Source organism: Apostichopus japonicus, chromosome 20 (assembly GCF_037975245.1).
Source record: "Apostichopus japonicus isolate 1M-3 chromosome 20, ASM3797524v1, whole genome shotgun sequence".
Lineage (NCBI taxonomy): Eukaryota > Metazoa > Echinodermata > Holothuroidea > Aspidochirotida > Stichopodidae > Apostichopus > Apostichopus japonicus.
Window position 1 is genome coordinate 5218730 of NC_092580.1, and position 26667 is coordinate 5245396.

General features: G+C 38.9%; 1 protein-coding gene across 3 annotated transcripts; it reads left to right on the forward strand.

Annotated features, from left to right (window-relative positions):
* On the forward strand, nucleotides 1–26086 carry LOC139961338 (uncharacterized). 3 transcript variants are annotated; one of them, XM_071960475.1, is made up of 2 exons: nucleotides 1–819; nucleotides 23077–26086. In XM_071960475.1, exons 1-2 carry the CDS (start codon nucleotides 637–639, stop codon nucleotides 25408–25410), a joined length of 2517 nt encoding a protein of 838 aa, XP_071816576.1. In that variant the 5' UTR covers nucleotides 1–636; the 3' UTR covers nucleotides 25411–26086. The 3 variants fall into 3 exon arrangements, with proteins under 3 accessions (XP_071816576.1, XP_071816578.1, XP_071816577.1); XM_071960477.1 differs by lacking the exon at nucleotides 1–819 and adding an exon at nucleotides 20781–20940; XM_071960476.1 differs by lacking the exon at nucleotides 1–819 and adding an exon at nucleotides 20808–20967.
* Nucleotides 26087–26667: the final 581 nt, after the last annotated feature.

Sequence of the window (26667 nt, forward strand, 5' to 3'; positions counted from 1 at the left end):
AGGAATCCAGACAGGCGGGAAGTATGCCCCAAGTATGTTAGGAACGCCGTAGAATCATAACCTAACTTTTGCCTCTCACTACGCCGGGCTAGATTGAACTGGTACTGGTTGTGTTACGTATTAAATAAAGCTGAGTTGATATCATTATTGGTGTACCCCGTATCTGCGATTTGATTCAGTTGATGTTGGCAAATGAAGGTTGGGCATAACTGTCTGCCCGAGTTCGTTGCGTGTTGATTATACTCTAGGATTCGTTTGGTGCGCAACAGTGTGAATTGTTTTTCTTTCGAGGTGTTATGCGTATTCTTCTTATTAGTGACGTTAAGAGATAACATTTCTCTTATATACTTTACGCTGTGGGTAGGAAGTAAAATATCTTTTTCTGTGAACTCGTGACCCCTAAAAGGAGTGTTTTGAGATCGCTGGCACCATACCGTCATTTTCGCTTCGACCACGATTTGATACAATTATATTTACTGTCGTCAAACCCGTTCCGCTTGCTGAAGAAAACATTACAACACAGCAACAACAATAGTGTGTGAATATACGGTACACAGTAATTTAGTCTGTATTTCACTTACTCCGGACTGGGTGGAATTTTCTTCTCAGGATAGAATCTAAAAACTAGTATAGAAAATGAGCGCGACCGGTCCGCCTGCAAAAGGCCAACCACAGAAGAAAGAAACACAGAATGGAACAAACAACAAGAAGCCAAAGAGCATCAAAGATGAAAAGAAGCAAGTCCAGGACGCTAAAAATAAAATGAAATTCCACTCGACGAAAATGGATTTAAATCTCAAAATACTTCGAGAAGAAATGGTAAGTGATTTTCATCTTATTGGCTTACCGTCTGAGTAGTATGTAGATTTGATTACCCTACCCCTACCGAGGCTCATGGTTTTCATTCTGGTTAGATGAATCTTAAAGCTGAATAGGTATACCGCCAAGCAATTATATCAAAGACAGAAAAATGAATGATAAAAAAGTACGAGTAAGTTGTGTAACAGTAACAGTCTGCTAGGTTACAAACGTGAAGATAACCAAATGATGGCACCAGCAGACTTCACCTTATTAACGTTCAAATTAATATGACACTATAAGTTATAAAAAAATGTCACCCCCCCCCCGACGTAGGACTTTCATGCTGTGAAGTCTAGTGAAAAGAGCTTTCTTCTTTGTTTTGTGTGTTTGTATGTGCGGGGGGGGGGGGTCGGGGGGAGGGGTGAGATGTAGAGTGGCTATGTCTGTGAAGAATTTTCATATTTGTATCTTTCATGCAATTCTTTGGAAACTTAATTTAACGAATCATCGAGCTACTTAATTTGCATATTAACGTGCTAAAAGTTGGCTGCAGTGTAGATGATGACAAATACATAGGCTGTATGACGTAGGTATAGGTAAACTTAAATTATTTCTAAGAGTATGAGACAGAGTTGTCAACAAGTCCCTAGCTGCAAGTCTCAAGTCAAGTCTCAAGTCTTTACCAGCAAGTCTCAAGTCAAGTCTCAAGTCACCTTGAAAATTTTGAGCGAGTCTCAAGTCAAGTCTCAAGTCTTTGGAGGTCGAGTCTCGAGTCAAGTTCAAGTCCCTATGAGCAAGTCTCAAGTCAAGTCTCAAGTCTTTGAAGTTTGAATACAATGATGCAGGCTACGAATAATGTAACAGTGTTTCAGGAATTATGTGGTATAAATTAAACAGCCGAATAGCAAAACCGGGGCACACGCCACGGAACAAATTACCTCAAAATTTGCTAGCCACTGTTTTATTGAAAAAGGCCAACTTTCAGCCAAACAGCAGCCCTGGATGGAATATTCAACCAAGCCAATGGTAGTTATGGTAACGCCTGTAGTCGTCGTTGGGCGCTCGTAATTCGAGCGTACACGCAGGGCCGTCTTAACGCATGGGCCCACTGGGCCCTGGCCCAGGGCCCCGCGATGTCAGGGGCCCCGCAATCACAGTAACCCCGTGTCTTAATCTGGGAGGAAAACTTATTGAATAGGCCATTATGCCTGATTGAATTCGATACTTGACAACTTGTGACGAGAGTTGGTGAAACACTTGAGAGTTTGACATTAAATATTCAAATCTGAGTTGGCAACCCTGGAATATACAATGCCCCGAAGGCTTACACAGAGAAACTGTTACTCCGTAACTATAAGAAAGAGGAAATTGCCTCAGCCACGAAAGGCATAAAATTTGAAAACCGTGGGCAATACCTCACTACCAAACCTAGACAAAAGTAACCACCACTTGTGTTCAAGCTCACCTTTACACCCCATATCAAAACCACGCATTTGAAAAAAAAACACTTTAGAAACATTGGCACTTATTCTCGCAACACGCAACAATTATCCAAACTGTTTCCAAAAGAACCGATTCTAGCCTACAATAGGGCCCAAAATCTCAAAGATTTACTTGTTAACTCAAGGTTTCGTACTAACGAAGAATCAGCTGACTCTCAAGGTTCACACGAAGCTCTTTTAGATGCTCTTATAGCTGCACCATGAGTCCATAAAAACTTGTGCACAGAAAATAGATGCATTTTGAGAATGAGACGCCCAGGCCGAATATAAAATATTCAAAGGCTACTTCTGATAAAGCTCCTCCTATGAAGTTTGAAAGCAGAAACCGGTCTAGTTGGTCATAAGAACCTACGCTAGTCTCTCCTACTATTAACAGTACACTCAATTCACCTAATAGGTGCAATTATGTTTCACCATGAGGAGCATGCTATAAGTTCATGTTCCTCTGGCCCTCCCTTAAAAATAATTCATGTTCTTGGCGACTACGTTGCGTTAGATAGTGTAAAACCGCCTACACCTCCCTCTCAGTTAAAGACTCAACACAAGGGTGTTACAAATGGTAAGTCCAGTATTGTTAGGGAAGGGATGGAGGGCAACTGGAAGATTTCTCTTCTATAATGTATTTCATTTTTTAGATATATGTTATTCAGCTAAAGTGTTATGCTTTATGCGCGACATAGGGAGGGGTGGTAAATGCAGGCATGTCTATGCTTGAGCGATTGTCAAGGATGTCAATTTTTCACGCAACTTTTTTCGAACTCACATGATTGATGGGCCCCGCTCCATTGCCGGGCCCAGGGCCCGGTGATCACTTAAGACGGCCCTGCGTACACGAAACCATAATTATTTATTATCGATATCAACTTATGAAGTTATTTAATGATTAGAAAATTGTGAAATACAAACAAGTCTCTAGTAGAAAAACCGAGTCTTTTGAAGGCAAGTCTCAAGTCAAGTCCCAAGTCTTTGCTAACTTTTTGGGCAAGTCTCAAGTCAAGTCCCAAGTCTCTGACAGCCGAGTCTCGAGTCGAGTCTCAAGTCCTAAAATTTGCGACTCGAGTCGGACTCGAGTCCGAGTCCCTGACTCGAGTCCCCAACTCTGGTATGAGATTATTTAATAATGTCATTACGGTTGTCGTCTTCCAATAACTACCATCAGTATATCCCGTATGCAATAGCCATCCCTTTACTTTGCCTCAGCTGGAGTGACTTTGGCCACACTGACATATATAATTGATGGGTACATTATTTGAATGACGACACAAGTTGAGAGCATTCTATTAGGCTATAAGCAGTGTGTAGTTGTCATGTACCGGTATATGATATCATATATCAGCGATTGTGTGTTAATTTAGAACGAGAGACGATAGGAAAAGCTTGAGACGAAGAGTGTGGAGAGGATACATACTGGAGGGAGGGGGGGGGGAGGAGCGATCACATGGATCAAAATGTATATATTTATGAATATATTTATGTATATATATATATATACACATTTATTCTTCGAGCACAAAACACCGAGGTTACGATGACAACCCCCACCCCCCCCCCCCCCCAACAAAACAGATGCATTCGATACCACTGAAATGTCCACCAGCAAGGTTTTCAGTTATAGAAGTAAATTAATGTAATGATCCCTGGAGACAGGGTAAGGTCACATGGCCTAAAGAAGCTACATGTGTGCATCATTAAAGGTTGTATTTTCTGTACTTTGTCTATAATTAATAGGTTATGCTAATATATTCGATTATTCGTGTAAATTGTGACGGTCTTTCTTTGATGATGGTTTCATTACTTTCATATAGTATTGTGTTTAAATTGGGCGATACACTTCATGATGAGGAGACCAACCATTTTGCTCCTCCACTTGAAGGGCCAAGGTTGTTTCGTCGCGGCTTACCAAATACTAATATTTATCCCTATACATTTATAGCTCCAAGAAAGTATAACCCTTAGAAACAAACTTTTACAAACAGCGTAAGAACGCACGCGAACGTACGAGTTCCACTTTGATATAGCTTACTTTATTGGAACTTACCTTGACGATTAACGATTACCTGAAATAATTCCTTGAGCATAATCCTCATGGCAATTATTGGCATCAAAGTAACTTAATTTGTAAATCAATGCTTATCAGGCATAGTCGAAGTTCAATTATATAGTACGTAAAGGTGATATACTGAAAACTTAAGATGTATTGATTAAATTTCATTCTAACCGTCTGAACCAAATGGCTAGATTGAGTTATCTTTCCAATAGCTAGATAGAAATAAAAGTACCATACATTTCACTGGATTGTAACTCCTTGTAGTATATTTTAGGAGTGTAATCCTAAATCTATATCATTAAAACTTGTATTAAGTTATGTACGTCAATAATGTTGCTTTATAGTTGAAAAGGGATTCAATTTGCAAAATTGAACTTAAAGAGATGTAGGCTAGATTATTTATGTGTGTGCTTGGCATTGTTATAAGGCAGGGAAGTTGTGTTTGAAACAACGAAGTGCATCAAGCCTACTGACTGTTACTCAAAATAGCAGACGATTAGGTATCCAGATTTTCATGATATCATGATATACGCATTCGTATCATTTATATAATACCATCACTTAATTTCATAAATGTATATACTATAGACAGATTTTATAATCTGTACCTTAAGTCGCACGTCTGATCTCTCCAAATAGACTAGTTGCCATCATGATGATTTGATACAGAATATACATATAATAAGGTACCGTGAATATGATCTATTTGTGTACTTAGCGTTGTTGATATCCTTGAAAGATTGGTTAGGCTTCCAGCCTAAGCATGGTAGGATACCAATCCAGACGCACACAAGTGCATCACTTAATACTTCATTTGTGTCTGATGTCTAATGCATGGTCACTCTTTCACATATGTAACTGAGTAAGTATTACACTTCACTGTTATATCTGACTACCGTGCATGATATAGACCCTACCTATATACGGTAAACCATCGAGATACACAAGATCTATATACTCTAACTGAATTTTTATAGTGAAAATAAATTGTGGTTCAGTGGTCTGGTAACGCCATAGAGCGATCGGCACTGGGATCAGGCTAGTTTACATTATTTGACAGACACACGATTTTCAAGTCAGGCAAACAATTCAACCCAAGCGAAACAGCGTGGGGCATGTTTTCTTGTGGTTGGACGTGGGCAATGACACAATGTGACAGAATGTGATGACAGTGGTACCCCGGGGATCTCACGTGACATGTGAGGAGTAACAGACGTTACCTGTGATTAACGGTACATCAGAAAACAATTTTACGTCTAACCTGTACAGCTGTAGAATAAACAGTTTTTTTTTTATCTCCATAAATTCGTTCGAAAACCAGAGTCATTATATACAGTATGCAATGTGTACTATATAGTTTCAACATAGTCTTTGTCCTACAATGTTTTAATGATTTCGTTGGTAATAATTTAACACGGTGAGCTCTGCAGAAGGATGGTTAGGTCTAGGAAAGAGTTTGGTAGTTTCTTACTTTCACACAGTAGACGAACAGACATGTATAGAAACCATTCAGTTTCTGTGATCATATACGCAGTATTTTCCATTTTAAACCAATGATGTTCACCAGACTTCTCACAATGATGGTTCTGAAGGATTAATAAAAAACTATTAAAAAAAACTAAAAAAAAAACTATTAATGAGACTGATACGGCAAAGTGAGAGTGAGACAGAGGGGATGGGGTGGGGGGGAGGCATGGCGAGAGGTGAATACCGAAATTTTAGGCGGTAATATTCGTCCACGCCTGACTCTTATGGGGTTCAACATATCCCCACACCCATGCCCACACCCATGCCACTCCACCCCAGCCCCATCTCATCAATTCAAGTTCTCCACGCTATCATGTTTGCACATATATTTTATACTAAAGGTCTTCACTCACACTAGGCTTACCACAGTTACTATATGCGTTGTTCATTATGCTCTATTATAAGCTATTGCCATAAATGGTACGGGAAACTAAAAGGTCCACACATAAAGTAAGAGCCGATATACAGCGACGCCAAAGTCACCCTTGGTATATAAAACCTGCTACCAATGACTATTATATGGTGTCGGGGTTTTACGCTACCAACTTTGGTGCCGACATTCTATACAGCTGATCGATACGAATGGAGTGCCAAGTCGACCCACACTTATACATGGTCAACCCACGTGACACCCTGTTTTGCATTTTGATGGCACCATAAAACTTAGCAGATCGACATGAGAGGCCACATGTCCTGCTTAACATATTGCTCTTTGATTAGAATTCGTCAGCTGGTCTAAAATGACCTTTTATTGTCAAGTTCACCCCACGGTATAGTTACCACAGGCACTTCCGCTGTCATCCAACTGAATAGCATTGAAGAATAGCTTAAAAGGATTTAGTAATGTAGGCTTTGTAATTGTAACATGGTTCCTCTGGGAGGAAGGCTACTTCACAGTGATGATTAACACTAAACAAACGCCATATTCCGGAACTTAAAAAAGGATGTTAAAGGCTCATATATATTCATGTAAAGTCACTTAAAATATGAAACCGAGTCTCCTAAAATGCGAAAGAGAGAAAGAAAGAAAATTATGGTGTAATGGTTGGGAAATTATAACGGCGATGTTGTCGACTAATTAGTTTCCGAATCGATAACGTTTCTTTAGGTACCGTAAGGCTACATGCATCGATGAAGGCACCTGCAGGGTATAAACTAGAACCATACATGTGTTATTGAGTGTAACGTATATGAAGAATATCTTCACTCATAACTGAAATAAGTTAGCATGCAATAATTTGTATATATATAGTTAGATAAGTATAATAATAATAATAATATACAATAATGATAATATTATATGCAACATCGGCCTGAAATACATTTATTGTACGACACTAAGCAGCCACGCGTGTATATATGTGGGAGAAACCAAATGGCTTATTAGGCCTATTTACTTACATTGCACGCCGGGTGGCTATCCACTTTACAGTGTTAGCTCATTTTAGATACTTAACAATTTGAAGGATCATTTTAGATGGGAAAAACGTGTATTTCTCCTGGATGATGAACTCACCTTACTTTGGCCGAGGCCAGAGGTCAAACCCACGACTTTCCAGATGTTATAGATTTCATTCATATAGCTTATAATGTCATCACCTTGATCGGCTTTACCATATCATATATCATGTCATGTCATATCTAATCATATATCATGGTATCTTGTCATAGTTACCTGTCTACTGGTACAATGTCTGTAAGAAATCTGCGAATTACTATTATGTTTGTTTTCATCCAAACTTTATTGTGCAGTTATACCCACCATGGTCATTAGCCTCGGGTATTTTTGAATGACAATGGCACGTTCAAGTCTGCCCCGATTTTCATATGCAAATTAAGCTAGCTTGTAAACAATCTGGTATAAAGTTGTGGTATAGGCTTGTACTTAATATTGGAAAGTAAGTAATTTTCTCGGAAGTTTGGATTGTTTTGTGAAAATTCCATTCTGTTTCATGCAATAAAACTAGCAATATGACACAAGAGCAGATCTAAAAAGAAAAGAAAAGAAAAGAAAGCCCGAACAAAGAAACTAAAAGAAACTAAAAACTAAACTAAATAGTGGATACATTGAACCAGACATATTTGATACCGTCACGTAACCTCACTCCCCCCGGATGGCTGTATAAAATACAAATATTAACAGTCTGTAATCCTATATTGAGCTTGGTTTATATATAGCTACAGGCTTTACACCGATGAACGTAACGTAGGTGTATTCATCTAGGTCATTAGTGTATTTACTGGTTGAAAACATTAAAAATTATGGGGTGGGGGGGGGGTCGGGGGTTATAGCCGTTTTCCTATCCTCTGGTGGCCTAAATTATATTACACAGAATGCTCAAATAAGACTTTAAAATGACATAAAAAAATAGATAATAAAAGTAAAAAGACCAACGTGCTCTTCATTATTAGCTTCAGAGAAATGTTTAAGTCAGAATGATGTGCTGGGTTTAAGGTTTTTGGTCCCATGTGTCTCTGTGTAGGTCTGTTTTTTTTTTATCCCAGTCGGGAGTGGGGTAGTCGAAAAGGGCTGTAAGTAGTCCTAAAAAATATGTCTGTGAAAGTAGAATGCCATGTACAAATATAATTGCTTAGTACAGACAAGTGCATTCAAGAATCCTGTTCGTCGAATAACAGGTTAGACTGTGAATTCCTGTAAAACTGTAAAAGACCAATGTACAGTAATTTTGTTCTCGACGTCACAACCCCGAGACATCTTTACGGAAGCCGAGAGGTTCTGTCGGTTGCCACAAGGAATGCGTAGGCCACACGCAGTGAGTTTGCGATAAACAGTGAGCTCGATTGTGGCAAATTCAGTGCTTGTGGCGAACGCACTAGTTTCGGCATACATACTTGTTGTGGCAAACTCATTGACTGCGGCCAACCCAGTGCTCGAAACTCTCGGCTTCCTTAAACGAGTGACGGAAAGTGAATATTTGTAACATAGTAAATAGGACAACCATGTCATCCGCCATTGGTTTAGTGTGCAAGTTGTATTCCACCATATAATTCCGGTATAACCTATACCATTATATACAACTTTCAAAATATGACCGTTGATGAAACACAACCCCCCCCCCCCCCACCAAGAAAATAAATTATCGATGCTGACTGGCTTAGTTCCGAGCCATAATACATGCTGAAGCCCAGTGGCATGTTGGTACTCACTTTACAGCAGGCCTTATTTTTATACCAAAAATGAAACTTCATGGGAGGAAGTTGAAATTTTGTTTAACAATAAAATGTGTTTATTAGAGCAGGGAAAGGTTAGTCGGGTGACAGCCTTCCATTGTATGATTTGAACCTCCCATACCTCTTGCGTGAAGTCATCATAACAGACAGTAAAGATTTATTTTGTTGTTATCTTCAGACCTACTTCCATTAGTGTTTTAAGCGATCTAGGCTAATACGGCTTAAACCTTTCAAGGTTACACAGGATTTACTATGCACAGAGATATAGTGTTGAATTACTGAATTAAGATTTAAAAGCTGTCCGTATATTGTCCATCAATGCGGAGTAATAAGTTCAAGTTGGTACGATTGACAGATGTCTTCATAAAACACATTTATGTATACGCTGTAGCACGCCCATGACTGTCAATTCCTCACCCTTTCCTATTCTTGTTTGTTTTCGTTCTGTTCGTTTGACGATAGAAGGGAGTATAAAGGGTGATTGGTATATAGGTACAACGTGCAGCAATTCTCTTTACGTCGGTAGAATTGCTCGACTAATTTATTGGTCAAATGATCAATTATGAATAAAACAGCGCCCTCGGGTACGTAACCGAGAAGTTACAACCGTCACAATTTAATTTTTGGGATACCCAATTGGGGCGGGTGGGGAGGGGTGGGGGATATATATAAGGAAATTGGAATAGGTGGGAAGAGGGTAATGGAAATGATGAGGAGGGGTTATTGACTGAAGCTCTTCAAAATAGATTATCGCAGTTTCCATATGTCGGAACTTCACTTGCTTTCTTCCAACCAACCTACCCCTACCTCACCCCACCCCACAATATCCTCACTTGACATGCTACGGTTGCATGAGGGAGAACTTTAGTTATGCCCGTCCAGAATGCTTATACATGTAGCCTAACCATCTGGTGTACCGTGTTTGTCTGCCTGCCTAACTATAACCATACGCTATCTTGTAACCATACCATACCATCTTGCCCATGCTGGTAATGTCTTTATTTTATAGAAGCTTGTGAAATCTATGATAAGTATAGCAACCTTATAGCTTCTTACGTTTTGGATTATTAAGTTTACAATACCTTTCACGACTTCCAACGGTGCAAAACCTATACATGCAGGTAACCATGGAACTGGCATAACTTCACAGCCCACTTTGGATCAATGTTTGATGTGATCACGTGGTGTTGTGGTATTTGTTTTTGGAACTCTTGGTAAACATATACCAACAACTTAGAAACATTTTGCGGCAAATTGAAAGTTACTTTTCTACGGATGTTTATCTTACCTGCATTTCTCGACCTTAGCTCAGTCATAAATGCATGATGGTCTACTGATCCGCATTAAGTTTTTTGTGACATGTGACATGTTTACTCATCAAACTTCTTCTTTTATTTAAAAAAATCCCCCCCCCCCCCATTATATGTATCGACCCTTCGAAAGGATCAAATACCCTCTGGTGAAATTATTGAGAAATTGGAACAAATACGTAAGGATGAATGATTACATCAACAATAAAAAAAAACATAACATATAACTCTACCATGGTAACGGACTAACAAAACATATATAAACACCGTCGAAAAATATGACATTTTAAACAAATAGGTAATTCTAAATCGTATAAATGTCTGAATCAGCACTGTACAAGCACGTGTTTGTAGCATACATTAAAGCACTGTATATATCTTTGCTACTGTTGGATTCGAAGATCCTTCTCATGTCATAAACTTGATCATTCCAAAATAGCGACTGGAATATCAATTCGGCTAAATCAGAGACAAATTAATTTTTTTGACTGATTCAGGATTCCAATTTGGCATATAAGCACCGTGGTGAAATTTATACACATTATCTATATACTGGTCGTTTCAATATGTCGACATGCATAGTTGCAGTCAAGTTTTTTACATCATTATTATCATTATTAAAAGTGGACTATGTATAGCAACCATGTGTTATGGTATATAATTAGCCCTTTAAGGCGATCAAATCTGCGCCATTCCTTTACGTATCATCATCATGCGTTGGTCGCACATAGTTCATATAGATCATAAAACTTTCTGGGCCAAATCATTGAAGTTTGCCGCTCATCGGTTCTTTCATCCGTTTCATATAACCTAGCAACTTTTGAATCACATAAACAGTTACTGCCCCGTTTTCTTTGACCCACTAAATTATCATGTTCAAACACCGCCATGTCAATGACCTACGGTATATAACATCCTTCCTTTATGACGAGTCTGTGTTATCAGAGATGCGATGTCATGCTCGTTGCCATAGCACCCGAGCCATTGTAATGGAATGACTAAGTTTTTTCGGCCGCCATTTTGATCATCAAATATAGGGTTTTATAACCCGAGAGAGACTTGTGGGTAATTCCCACTGCCGTTCATGTCTAAAGCGATGTGGCGAATTGAAATTATTTTGAAGGAAAAACCTTAATCAAATATTTCTTTTAATTGCAGTGTATTTAGTCACTTGTATTTATAAGTGAAACTCTGAAGTAATCATACTGAATGGAGGAAAGTGTATCAATAAATCGTTTTCCCCCCATTATACATAGCATATATGTATACTGCATACAAACTAAAAAAATGTTAAAATCTTGGCAAGAGAAATCATTTCTCGTTGACGCACGTATACATGTGCGCAAGTAGTTATGTCACGTCAGATAAAGTCAACTTCAAGTGATTATGTAAAGATTGAAGTAAAAATAGTGACACTCTTGTATAAATAGCCCGTTCCATGACTCTTGTACAATGCACATGCGCAAAGCTAATTTAATGTAAGTAAAAGCTGTTTAACCAGCAGAAGCTAGGTCAAGATGCCAGTTGCGAATATACGTGCAAGCCATAATGACGCGTCGGTGATGCAAATCAAATTGAACATAGGTTTATCACATTTCTACACATATTTTGCATTTGCTTCGCCATTTCACACCAAACCCTTGTTCGCCTTCAACATCTAAAAGACTTGCACTAGAACATGAATGTGACCTTTGACATAATAAAATAATCATGTGACGCCAATGCGGTCTGTACACGTTTAAATCAGTGCGCATTAAGTATATGTGGTATGCCGTGCATCTCATCATTGAATAGACGACAACGTCACCAGGTCGAAAGTGCAAACCTGTACTATTTATGGCATGTTTATCTGCGGTTATCTGAGCTCATCATGGTTGTCTCAAAAGTGATATCATTCCGGGCACGAGCGAGAAAATATTTTCGTCCTTTTCCCGAAATTCCTAACCGGTTATTATCTTCGTCCTAATCTTTGGCCATTAAACTTAAATTACAGTCATGTGTACTTTAATGGAATTTCGTTCCGAGAATTTGATACAACTTGCATGGCCTTAATATATTGACCAAAAAAAAAAGGCTCGGCGTTAAAACAATGACAAATTCTGTGGCTGGTGTCCTCTGAGACTACACGCTAAGTTTATCATGGGATTTGATCAAAATGTAGGTATTTCCCTCAATTTATCGCGGTTTATTAATTCCTCCTAAGTAAAAGTCGTCAGCGATCAATTTCCCCTTCTTAGCAAGGGGTCATTTTTGTACTTGACTCCCCCAAATTTGTCCAATTTTGATTTTATTATTATTATTATTAGCATTGGAAATAACCTGTCAACGTTCAATTAGAAAGAACCATTATGTATCATAAGGTCGATTTTTACTCCAAAAATAGGCCTCTGAGATTCTTACAATAAGTATACTGAACTTTAGCAGTCGAGGATGAAAATGCATGACATGTGCCATTAAAGTAATATAACGTGTCTGTACGAAACGCGTTATAACGTGCGAGAACTTCACTGCTTTAAGAGAGATGAGGGGAAGAGGGAGGGTGGGGGGGGGGGGTGCATATGATCAGAAATTCTGCTGATACCCAGGGAGACATGTATATCGACGCAAACCTTACAGATGTCCGTTAAATACCAGATATTCAAGGTCCATAAGTGACCAAATAGGCCGCAATCATAAAACCGTTTGCAAGTTTGTGTTCATTTCCATCCATGTCCTTCCTCATTCATGTTGTAGTAGGTTAATAGTTTTACATTATTTTAAACCTTACTTGGCTGATTTCAGATTCTTTGTGCCCTATCATTGCATAAGTCGTATTCCACATTCCGACAGTAATCTTTCTGTTCCAGAGCCTCGTATCGGTGATTGAAGAGCTGAGCCTAAAACATTCTGTAATGAACTTAATTGCCGCTCCATTCGCTTGAAGTAAGCTTCGCATAGTTTATTAACCGCACTATTTGCATTGATTGACTTCATACAGTTGATGCATGGTAGCAGCCAGTTGCTTGTGTTTGCAAAATGCCTCCCATAGTGTGTTAACACACAGATATTAGTGTCACAGCACCTCACTATATTGACTACACATCGAAAGTCTGTTCCCTATCGACCTATATATACATTGCCCTACAGGTGTAGCCTATGTATATACATATACCGGTACTTTAATTTAACTGTAAATACTCTTGGCAGAACTTGTTATACTGTCATGAATCCGAAGTTAACTATCAACTCAGGATATTCCATCAGTCCAGCTTGGTTTTATTGTTCAATAACATCGATGAAACATGAACAGACTATCAGCAACTGGCCAATAGAATAGGCTGTCACCAGGGCGCATGCGTGGTGCTTATTAGTAGTACGCCATGTACAAAGCGCGCTGAGCGCTATCACAAATCAAAATATATATGAACTGTAACTTTAATGTCTATACACAGTATAAATATTTCCTTTGAGAAAAAAACAAAAACAATCGCTATGAACATCAGTTCACCCAAAATTAATTTTAAAAGCAATTTATTTTATGATCGTACATAACCATTCCAAGTTTACTATACATTTTCCAAGTGACGCAAATATCGGTCTGTTTATCCATCATGGCCGTTCACTCAATATCTAAACACTACTTTGGTCTCCATTTGGCCTATAAATGTGGGTTCAGTACACATCGTTGGTACAATTAAAATAACCCTTGGGTAAAAGAAAAAAATTAAATACTCAAAATTTCTATTTTCATACTTTAAACCTTTTTTTTTTTTTCCTTTTCTGATCGATGGTACCCGAACAATTCCCAGTGGATGGTATGTTTGAATAAAATCCTGAAAATATGAACACACGTGGAGTATTTAAAGTACAGCGACCGATTGTTGTTTTTCTGCCGTCTGGGTGTATATCTTGCAAAATAAGCATATCCACTCATTCATTCTTCGTATAAACAGAAAATAGACACATTGTCAACACTCTCTCGACCACCAAAAAGGTCATAATTTTAAGGAATTTTGGTCTTGTTAATGTGGCTCAAAAATGTCTGAAGGGGTCTCCCGTCTAGCGTTAAATGAGTTTCATATGTGCTTGGTATGTTATTGTCAACTTTATCGCCCGCAGGTTTCAATGTTTTAAGTTATGTTTCTAGAATCGAGGGCGCTTTAAGCCAACACGCGTGCATTTCGGTAAGTCTGTCTGACCCTATTTATATCTGTTTATGGAGTGATGTCCAAAAATGTCCAATTTCCGGTCAAATTAGTTGCACTTTTGTAACCCGAGGTGTAAATCATTCAACAGAGAGAAGTTCAACTGCCGTTCGGGGAGTTCTTGAGAAATGAAGCATTGTTAACGTTTGACGCGTTATTTTGAGACTAAATATGTAGAGGGATCATGAAGGTTCTGCTTTTATTACAATATCGATAAAGTACAAATCAATTATCGTAAACCACAAGAATAGTTGTTCTCCCAGATGTATAACCGCAATATTGTACTATACATGATGGTGGGGATGGGGGGGGGTCAATCTCTTTAGCCTGGGACATCAGTACATGACCCCAAAGTTTAGTATATATGCTAATACAATACCTACGCTTTTCAAAACAGACTTCTCTTCAGATTCTGGACCTTGGGGAGTATTTTATTAGATAACTAAACTGTCTTTCAAAGGGAAACATGCATCGGTGAGGAATTGTAGTATACTTGCTGAACCGTCTCAGAATACGAGTGACCAATTTATTATTTGACTTTCGAGTATCATTCAGATACTAATCACCGAATGAACCTTAAAAAGAAGTCATCATATTTTTAGCCATAAAGCAGAGGCAAGCTCTTGTTTACGGTTGTTTTGATTTGAGGAATATCCATGGCCGGCCCGTCCTCAGAAACGGCTAGTTTTCAAAACAACATATTGATTTTACTTCTTACGAAACCTGTCTCCACACTCCGATATGACACTTTTCCGTGTTTGTGTTTGTAGGGTATTGCCAAAATATAGCCTAATAGGGTGAACTTCGTTTAGAGTAAATGCATGTGCTCTAGTTTTAAGGTTTATGTTCTGTCGTTATGTAGGTAATGGACGGATAAACTGACAAACTCTGACATGACCTACCTGAAAGAATCAGTGTTTCTACCTGTACTTCATGCCATAACTCTCTTTGGATTTTTGCTATGAGAGCGATTTAACAGTCAACTTTGTGTAGGCAGTTTAGTCACAGCAGGATTGGTTGAACTTTAATAGCTATCTACATAGTATACTTGATATACCTAGTATGGCTTTCGACATTGGTTGCCATGGTTGCAACTGAGGTTTACAAAATGTATTTTTGATCTATGCTAGTCGTCTGCACTCTAAAACAAAAGTTGGGCAAATCTTTCATCCCACATGGGTATACGTAAGCCTATATGTATCCAACCAAATTTGGGTAAAGAAGTTTTGCTCCCAAACAAGTAAAATTACGAAAATTTTCACCAATTTAACTGCCAACAAATGATAAATTGGTTAAAATTTCTGCATTTTGTCCAACACTTTGTGTAACAGTGTCACTTGAACTGACAATCGTACCGTCAGACGAATAGATTTAAACAGACAACAATATGAAAGTCTGCCCAAACTTTTGTATCTTGTGTTAATATCATCTGTTGGTGCTTGCTGACGTAAATGTGTTCTCCAAGGATTCCCTTGTAGATAAATTAATACTTCTTTACATAGATTTTGTTTCCGTCACACTCTGCACTATATTTTGCTTTATAGCAGACGACCAACATATTAGCGAGCTTGTTTTGCGTGTTATCGTCAGAACAGGGAGCTGCTACTAGTTAGAGTAGCAGCTCCCTGGTCAGAAGATGAAGAGATCAACATCAGTAAATATTCTGGTACTCCACTTTACGTGCGTTAGGACCTACCATGTGTAATGGATGATTGTATTGTCTTTGAAGTATACGTTTCCAATTTCTCTTAAGTAATTTTCTTTGGATTCAAATTTCAATCTGATTTTTACTGCTTCTAGCAAATGAATGACTCGATTGAAAACACTTCATGACGTACTCCGTTAGTGGCACTGGTTTTGTACCCATCTTCACAATGTATAGGCTACAACATGTGAACTCTGAAGTAGATATAGTGCAGCCTATACTATAGGCTATATGTTAATATGACAATATGCAATCGGCAACTGTTCGTAGATGCAACTACATTATCCCGACCAAATAGTTTTTATTTGCCTTTCGCTGTCATCACGGTCGCGACGTCTTCGTTATAACGATGGTGTACAGATCCGTTATTACGTGATGTGTACTATGATATAGATATGTCGTAATTTCTATAAACAGAACCTTTCGTCAGGCCCCTCTTTAGAACCAGATACAAGTAATAAATCCTACACTAGTGAAGTGTGTAGGTTGACAGGCTGTAGTGTGCATTGACATTAGTACGTAATGTTGATATGGTATTACTGTGTATATTATATGACACCCTTGGAATGTCATTGCTTGCAAGCCTAGCATGAGATTTATTTCGATAGTTAACTGATTCGATAGTGACCATTTTAGCTAATTGCCATGAAAGGAATTGGGAATAAATCTAGAAGGTTGCAACCATACTAGGATTCATTTATTTGGGGACGTATGCCTAAAATTATCTATATATTTTTCAAACAATTTTTAACAATAGTATATGTACTTTTTTGAAATATTCTTGTTGTTTGTCTTCTGTTTCGAGGTAATTTATTATTAATATTTTGATTTGTTTTGTTAGAAAAGTGAGGCAGATAACATTCTACCTTACTCACTATTTTGCATTTTTTGATTCTGTTTCATAGGGTATTTTGTTCTGGTCTGTTTTACTATGGTTTGATATGGTTGAAATTTATTCTGTTTTATATGAACAACAAAACGGATGTGAGTCTTCCTTTAAAATTTTAAAGCTAAGACCTAACTACTAGACTACTATATATGATGCTTTCTGCGAAAACATCTAGGTACATGAAAACGTAAGCATGCAGTTACAAAAGTTCACCAAAATCATCAGATCGTGCATGCAGTTAGGAACAATGAATTTAGACAACGTTGTCGAAGGCTTTGCAAACCAAACAAAGTTAAATTGAAGTTTTGCCAGTATGACATACCGGTTTCTGTATTGTATATTAAACGGTTAAGGATTCGCTAAGTAGAAGTCAAACGATCGTTAAAAGTTACACCCAACTCTTCCATTAAAACTGACGAGTGGGTGAACATTGTACCAGTATCAATGGCGTAAATTAAATTACAAAGCAAAAATACATGCATTCAAAGTTTTGACTTATTCAGCGTATTCTACCATCGAAAGAATATAGTCAACCTCTCCCTACCGTGACGTAATGATAGGACATCTGGTTTAGACAGTCTGACCTTGATGTACAGGACAGATGCTGCGAATAAGGATGAGGTTCCTTTTGTGTTTCTCTGTGGCAGTATAACCAGAGTTAGTTTACTGTGTATGGAATCGTTGACAACGGATACCCGTTATGAGTACTTGTCAACAGTAGTGTTACTATGATGGGCTTATGAACATAAACAAACCTAATTTTAGCATTTCATCCGTTTCTTCTAACATAAGCACGTTTTAATAATCTATTAATAGATCCTGCATATTGTGTAATGTCTTTAAGTGTTCAGATTAATTGCCATGCGCCTTCTGGTAAATTTTATAGTTGTATAGGCTAATGCTTAGTTGATAATAAGGCCTATAGGCATATACCAGTTCTATATGGTGTATATATATATACGCCTAACATATCGTTAAAATTTTGCGCTGTAATCGCATTGAAATAAAATATTCGGGATATATGTTCTAAGGCTATCCATGCATTTATAAGCCTCCCATATATATTCACATAAAGATCAAAAGAAAACTTCAAACTAAGCTTATGCTTGACCTATAACTTAATGTGGGATACTTCAATGTGAGACAATTTTGTTTGTCCATATCAGCCAAATCGCATGGTCCTTTCACACCATTATTCGCGCGTGGAACTATAATGATAGGTTGTGTGTTGTGTATTTGTTTGTGTTTTGGCTGCAAACAGTTTTACCTTAATGGTATTTGTCATATATAACTATATGTGAAAACCATTTGCATATCTTAACTACGGTACTCTTTTAAGTTTAATTTTCTAACTAAAATCACCGGTGCATGTCACACAACCCTGTACAGTGGAATAACCCTGTATAACCCTTGATTCACATAACCTATAGTTACCAATTATACCAGGGTGGGTACGAAATTATTTTTCGGGCCTTGATGTGTTATTTTGTACTTAACTCCCCGTTGCAACACTTGAACGATGTACTCTACCCCCCACTCTCTCTCTCGTGACAAAAATTGAAATCCAGTACTGTACGTTATGAATGGGAAATGGAAGATCAGAAAGTTATACATATGCCGTATTATTTGTCCATCTATTATCTCGAATATCATATCGCAAGTAAACCCAAAGTCATACGTAGGCCTATATTTCATCTTTCTTTTCTTCACTTCTATAAATTGCCAGTTTACTGTATTGATTTCATATGCGGTAACTTATCATTCGTAGAATCAATGATATTTATACATGATTCGTGTCACACATACACATATAGTGACACGGTTGAATGGATAGTGTTACCATGGAGGTTTTACCTCCATGGTGTTACAGACGACTTAGAAGAAAGACAGACTCGACAATAAGTCTAGATGAGTGTGTTAGGATGGGTAGGCCTATATATAGGAGAGTAAGGGAGGGAGGTAGGGAGAGGGGGACGGGGTTCATGATAATCCAAACCCCTCCTCCGTCTCGTTTTGTATAAAATATTGCTTCTCTTATCGTTTCTAACGTTTACTGGTAAAGTTATTACAATATAACTTCGTTCACCGCCCTTCCTGTTTTCTTTCACTTTATATTCGGAAGTGGTATAGGAGGTTTGACTTTGAATAACCGCAATCATTCTGCTATAGTTTTTATCTGACAGCAGTTCGATAATTAATCCCATTGCACACTGCAGGGCTGTATCTAACCATCAATATGACCCATTGACCGTAAACTATTATCACATCATTGTTTTAATGATGACATAATTAAAACAGTATTTGTTGATGAGTGTGTACACCCAGCATGAAACAATCACGGTATCTCGTTAGGCCATTCCATAAGCAATCGATGTGTGACCGGAAGAACCTTAATATCGTGGCGTGAACATGTACTCTATACCCTTGGCATTAGGCGACCACGCACGATAATATTTGCGTGGGCTATGAGGAATATGTGTCAGTTTAAAACCGAGGACTTATCAATTAACCCTGCCGAGCGTAAATCTCCATTAAGACCCGATTAACCGCCTTGTGGTGTGCAATTTTGTGTTGTTTCACTGACAGACGGATTCCTTCTTCTTAAAATTATGTTTATCTACATGTATATGTCAGTTTCACAAATGCATTAACTTTCCATTAACGATCGTAGATACAGACTGTTGCACAAGCAAAATTACAGTTCTATAAGACAGATGTTTACTTCTCATTCCAAAATTTGTGACAGTTTTATCAATATTTCTGAGTACCGGCCGGGATACTGCATCAAACTAGGACACTCACCTAGATTATTTTGTGCCCTAAATGAACATGAATTTTGTTCAGACATAATGATTTTGTTTCCTTTCGATCGTGAATACATTTTTGACACGGACAGTTGGTCATGTATAGTAACATCAATTACAAACAAGCAAATCGGATTTTTTTTAATTTAATTTTGCCTATTATTTAAAATAAAAAACTTGACCAGCAAAGCTATAGAACTTGATTGTTATGGGACTTAAGTACCAAATAATATCAAATGTTACCCTTATTATCAACTAAAATAATTGTTTTAATTTAGGACAATTAAGGACTGAATTGTATAAATAGTCTATATGCTATTGCTAATACTTAACTGTTAACCCGTAACAGGGAACTGCAGTTATTTACCTCCGTGTCCGTCGTAAAGTCATAGCCCCTGGTCAACATCTGCGGATAATCCCACGTATATTAATCATGTCATAGATAGTCAGTAATAGATTTCTCATCATGGCGCATAGGTCAAGCTGCATAACAAGCATCGAATTGGTATAATTATGAAATCAGTTTGGCTCGATCAAATGTCCCCTGTGGGTGGAAATGGGGGGGGGGGGGTGGTGGAGGTATTAATTCGATGAGGTGTCAATAGGGTTTTACCGAATGGACTCTATTAATACAGCTGACACAACCAGCTAACTTAGTCCACTATATAGTCTCCAAGGTAGCAACTGTAAACACTGCTAGCCTAAACGAATATGCATTCCAGGAAACGCAGGCGGCAGACCTCCTTCAAAACGTTTTGAGTAAGTCTGTTGCTAACATCCTTCCGAGAACATCAAAATAAATATGGATATCCTCTTCCACATTACTTCATACGTTAACTGGAGAGCAATTGAATCAAGTGAACCTCAGATGTCTTCTTTCGGTCGATGGCAAACGACATACTGTGTTTAGGACTCTTAATTTCATGTGCATGGAAATTCAATTATATTGACGGATTTAAACAGCAATATTATGGACAAGGTAAGCGCTGTAGACACCGAAGAAAAGGTTAGCAGTCAAAATAATATTGTCTAAGAAAGTTAGAAAGTAAACAACTGATTTGGAATCGCCAACCTCATAGCGTTATACGCTGTAGTTCATATTGATTTTTGGACCAAGAATTATTTCTTGATATGGCATTTTCCTGAGATATTCCGATGATCACTTTCATTGATTCTGTTCGTAACTAATATTTGCAATCTGTATACTCACAAATGGTTATAAAATATTCACAAAGATAAAATTTGAATGTAATATCCGTTACTACTTTATGTGAGGAGACTGCCACGTTGTCACTAGTGAATGTGGTTCTATTCATTAAGGTGATTTAAAGGCAAATCTTCTGCGGAAGTAAAATACGAATACCCTGTTAGACATATATATCAGACGTTTGTCTCCGGGTATTTTTGGTTTCTTTCAAAATTTGTTGATAAACTTCCAAATTGTTTGTTTTCGCTTTTTTTTTTACCTTCTTCTTTTTGTCTAACATAGAAAGTTAACGTAATATGTGTAAATGCAAGAGAGTAAGGCTTGCGCACTCTGGATTAATGTGTTTTCATAAGGCAACGAATTATCCACTGACCGTTTATCTATGGAAAGCCAGATGGGACAAATCCCATATATTATATATTGTCCTACCGAAAGAAAGTATACATCGTATGTATGGCTGTAGCAAGTAGCTTATAGGCTATGTGTTCACATAACTACCTTGATGTATGATCATAGAGAATTAATTCGATTTAAGGAGTGGAATTGAAGGTTCATACGTGCAAAAGATACACTCCGTTGTGCCGCACTACATGCATGTCAGAAAATATTTAGGTTCGTTCTTTTTTTGGCATTGGTAATCTTTTCATTAGGCTGAATATTTTACGCACGCTAAAAACTGAAAGATTTTAAGCGCCTGCATATTGGTGTTTCTTATAGATGGTTTCGACCATGGAGAAGTATGTGCGTAAATGTGTAAACTTCCATTTTCACAGGGGGGGGGGGGAATACCCTTGTAGGGGGTGATGTAGACATAGAGTACTGCTCGCACCTATTTTCTAAAAGAAGGAACACTTTGGTGACATTTTTGTTAGGGTAGGGCAGACAAATATTTGGGGGTGAGGGATAGCCCTCCCACATCCCCCTCGAACCTTCCACACCCCACCCCACCCCCCCGGAGCCCCGTTAGTTCGGTTTATCATATATGATCTATAGTTTGATAATGCGATGATATAACGTGTCTGTTCAATGTGCGTATAATAATATCCCTGCCACTATGATTCATTGATTGCTCTAATACGCATCTATATTTTTAAATATACTTGTATTTCCCATTGTGTGGAACGTTGTATTCGGATTCATACGAGCATACATTCAAATTAATACCGTTTTTAATGGTTCTTGTTTAATGGTATGTGCCATTTGCCTCACATGGACTCCCCTATATCTCCCTTATGTATCACAAGATGACACCTTTTTTTCTGTATTTGACTATTTGTCGCCAAACATAATGTCTTCTTGAATCTGGAATCACCATGGTAGCGTGTTGTTTACTGTATGATAAGTGGGAAAGTCGTTATAATCATTGACATTATGATAACTAAGCAACAACCTTACGATCCTATAGAACATAAATATGAAATATGTTTACATTGTTGATGATGTTTTGGGGTGGCTTTAAAAACAAAGAAGGCCTCGATGCAAAAACATGAATTAAAGTGTTTGTGACACATGTTGTCGTAAGACCAGTTTAATGAAATTGGTTTACTCGACGTGATCCTTGGCTCCGTTCCTCTCTTCTCATGCAAGTCCAAACAGCCTAGAGAAAGTCATACTGAAAATATTTTAATATTTCGAATTTGAAAGATATATTGAAATAATATGAACGCTGTTGTTTGTCTACATGCTTGATTGATAGCATATTTCTAAAGCGTTTGTGTGTGTTATGACTACATGTGCATTAACAGTTACACAAGGGAAGTGATGGGGAGGAAATCGTGATGAACAAACCCTTCTATGACATGAAGAGGGAAATTGAAAAGAGCGATTAATGAATCACTTTTTCTTTCACGCTTCAAGTAGAAACCTCATAAATCAAATTTTAATTCTATGTTCTTTCCTTTTCCTCAGTCGAGTCTCGCAGACACTGGAAATTCTCTTTCAAGACAGATGGCTTCAATGTACAGAACGTTGAAACAAGTCAAAGATGACGAAGAAGGGGAACGTGGAGATGATGAAGATACCTATACAGACGAACAAGAGTCTGAACCAGAGGTCGACACCACCTCTGCTCATCGATCATTCGATGCGTTGGACACCGAGGATGACGTCAACAAGATGAGCGACCTCGACTCAGAGTCTTGCAGCTTCGCAGGTAGACAGAACCGGAACGCGCTGAAGGAGAGCGGGCTCGCCAAAAGTCCCAAACGTCTCAACGTTTGCGACAACATAAACGAGTTGGACGACGATAAGACTCCTCAACCAAAAGAAGGGTATCATTTCACCTACCCTGACTCCTCGGTTCAAGCCAGTGACCCTCACATCACACCCATGAGTCTAACACTGACGTCGACAGACAACGGTAACCACGAAGGACACAACCAGCAACCACACGAGCATCATGACCATCATGGACACCACCATCATGGTAACGATCACGAGAATCATAATGATAGCTCTGGTTCAGAGAGCGATGACGAATCACTACCCGACACCAGCAGCGACGAATGCAGTAGGTGCCTCTGCTGTTCGTCCCTTGCATCATACCAGAATATCCCTTGGAGGATCCAACGCCGCGACTCAGCAACTACTACCGAGGCGAGCGACAGCTCGGAGTATTGCAGCGACTCTGATGAGGAGGAGGGGCATCGGAGGGTCCCCCTTTATGCCAAATTCAGTCCTTTCTTCTTTCAAGAGTGTGCCTCCGGTGAGGAAGGAGATGCAGAAACGGACGAATGCGAGAAGATGGACGAAGATGCGGATTCATTGCCAGAACAGACGCGAATGAGCCCTCTTGGTCGAGAGAGTTCCCCAGCTCGACCATCGCAGATAGAAGATAATACTCAGAAGAGCAAAGAAGCTGACCAGCCCGCAGCCCTCGTTAAACATGGCAAAGAGCAAGGGAAACCTTCATCGCAGACGACCGAGTCAGAACCTACAGAGGAACCGAAAGAAGAGGAAGCTGATGAACAATCGTCAGCATCAGTAATTGACAAGATCAAACGAATGCAAACGAGAATACAGGATGAAAAGAAGGACGTCGAAAAACAACTAAAGACAAAGAAAAAGCCAGAGAGCAAGTCCAAATTTCTTTCACCCGATCACAACATCCATCCACCTGTTAAAGATAACGAGGATGCCAATATAAAGAAAGCCAAAGTTCCTCCGCCGGAGGTAAGTGAAAAACACAGGCATGTGTCCAAATCACATATGTTTGTAGTCGCGCCTCCACAGTTGGGCGAACACAAGGGAACGAAGAAGATGGTTTTAACCACTGGTGATGAACCCATGTTTGAAATTCCAGCTTCTTGCATCGATAAAGAAGGTAAGGTTACTTTACGACCCGACCCTAAGCTCGCCCCTGAAGCGTACAAGTCTGGAAAAACGATCACTTTTCAAGTCAAGCACACTCCAGATGGAATAGTAGCAACAGATGGTCCGATGATGTTGACAACCAACCCGAGAACCACTCGCACTGTTTTGAGAGTGAGAAGTTCCCAGCCCAGTACACCGACAACACCCACCAACACCAGGAGTACCGTGGAAGTGACACCAGAAGGTGTCATCAATATCAGAAAACGTCGCACTGTACCCGTGAAAATCAACCCCGTTCAAGCCATTCCGGTGGTAGAGCCTTCCCAGGAGGATCCCCATTCTTGTACACACTGCAACCATCACCGCCAAGTGACTCCTTCGACCCATCACGAGGCAGTACCTCGATATGTCACCCGAAAGGTCACCACCCGCCAGACCACTGTTACTCCTGTGTATGGAAATTCCGCCGGTCAGCCGATCATCATTAACCAACAGGGGGCAACCACTCAACCGCAACAGCAGTACGTCATCAATACCCAGCAGGGCGGGGTGATACCACAATCACAATCACAGTCGATAGTAATAAACCCTCACGGTGGATTTCAACAAAGGCAGATCATCGTTGGCCCTCAACCGGTCCGGACGGGTCCTATCCAGTCGATATCGGTGACTCCATCATCATCGTCAGTACAGCAGGGTTCTCCAGTGATTTACCGCACAAACTCCGGCGAACCAGTCCAGTCTTTTCAGATGAGTCCAGGTCAGATGCAGCAACCTTTTCAGATGAGTCCAGGTCAGATGCAGCAACCAAGGATTCGTCTTGGTATGCCACCGCAAGGTATGTCAGTCCGAGTCAGCGACAACGGTGGTTACACAGTACCCGTTCAAGGGACCCAGCCAGGACAAATGCATTTCGTTATTAATCAGTAGATGGACGGAGTACTCTTTAGCCTGCTACATGCCGTTACTTTGTTCCCACTGGGATGATCTTCTCGTGATGTAGTAACTTTCCAGTGCGCCACTTCGACGGGGAAAACACCCAACTCTGTCATTTATGGTAGAGAAAATACATATTCATGTGTCGTAGGTACACATGCACCGGTATTTGCACGGTTTAGATTTACCCGCATAGCATAATAATATGTGTTGAGTTGGACATGAAAGTGGTGTAACAACCGACAGCTTATCTACACGATTAAGAGAACCGTTAATCGCGGTATGATGCTATTGACGATACATTGTCGCGACTAAGCCAAAGGACTTGGAAAAGGTTGGAACGTGACGACTTTAAATGCGAAAAATGTGTGTGGCGTGTGCATCATAATTGTAAGAATGCACAGCAATGTTCTTGTTTTTGTAATGATGAAAACAAAGGAGTAAGAGAAATTATAAGACGTAATTTGTGGTTTCTTCTTAGGTTGGCCTTCTAAGGGATGTCCTTTAAATACAGACATAAAATATAGGACGTAAAGTTAAAATTTGATCAGCCTTTCCAAACGAAGGAATAAGTTTACTTTTTCTAATTTGATTGCTGTGAAATGTTAAAATTATTAATGACGTTTGTTAGGTTAAGTTTGATTGCCTAACGGCAGAGTTGAAACAGACAAGTGTTTAGAATCCTACAAAGAAAGTAAAGCAGAAGACAACTCACCGAAGATATTGTTTTAAACACAAGATACACAGAAGATCTAATACAGAATCTCGTGTGTTGTTGTTTCGAAAACCAGACTCGTTTAGCTTTCTGCAATAGTGTAAGTTGACAATAATACATCTAATACAAAAGAATCTCTTAGTTTGTAGCGCTTAAAAAGGGTTCTCAGCTATTTATTCTCTAAACTTAATGAATTTCGTATATTCGTCAAAATGTACAGCGATACCGTAACAGCGTAACCGACACTATAGTCTTTGTGGCGTATGTTGACTATGGAACGCTGAAAGAGCACGTTTCTGTTGTGACTTTTCGAAACTTGATCATTTAAGCTTGCAGACAATGCTGGTAACATTTGGTACATTCTAAGTCATATTCAACTCTAATGTGAATGTAGCTTGACGTATGGTATGTTTTACACATTTACGGTGTAGGATATGGAGTGAATGTCTAGGCCATCAGCGTCATTGCAGTCAAATTTAAAATGCGCAGCTTTGTTTTTGAATGTGCTTAACTGATAACGACTATACATGTTACCA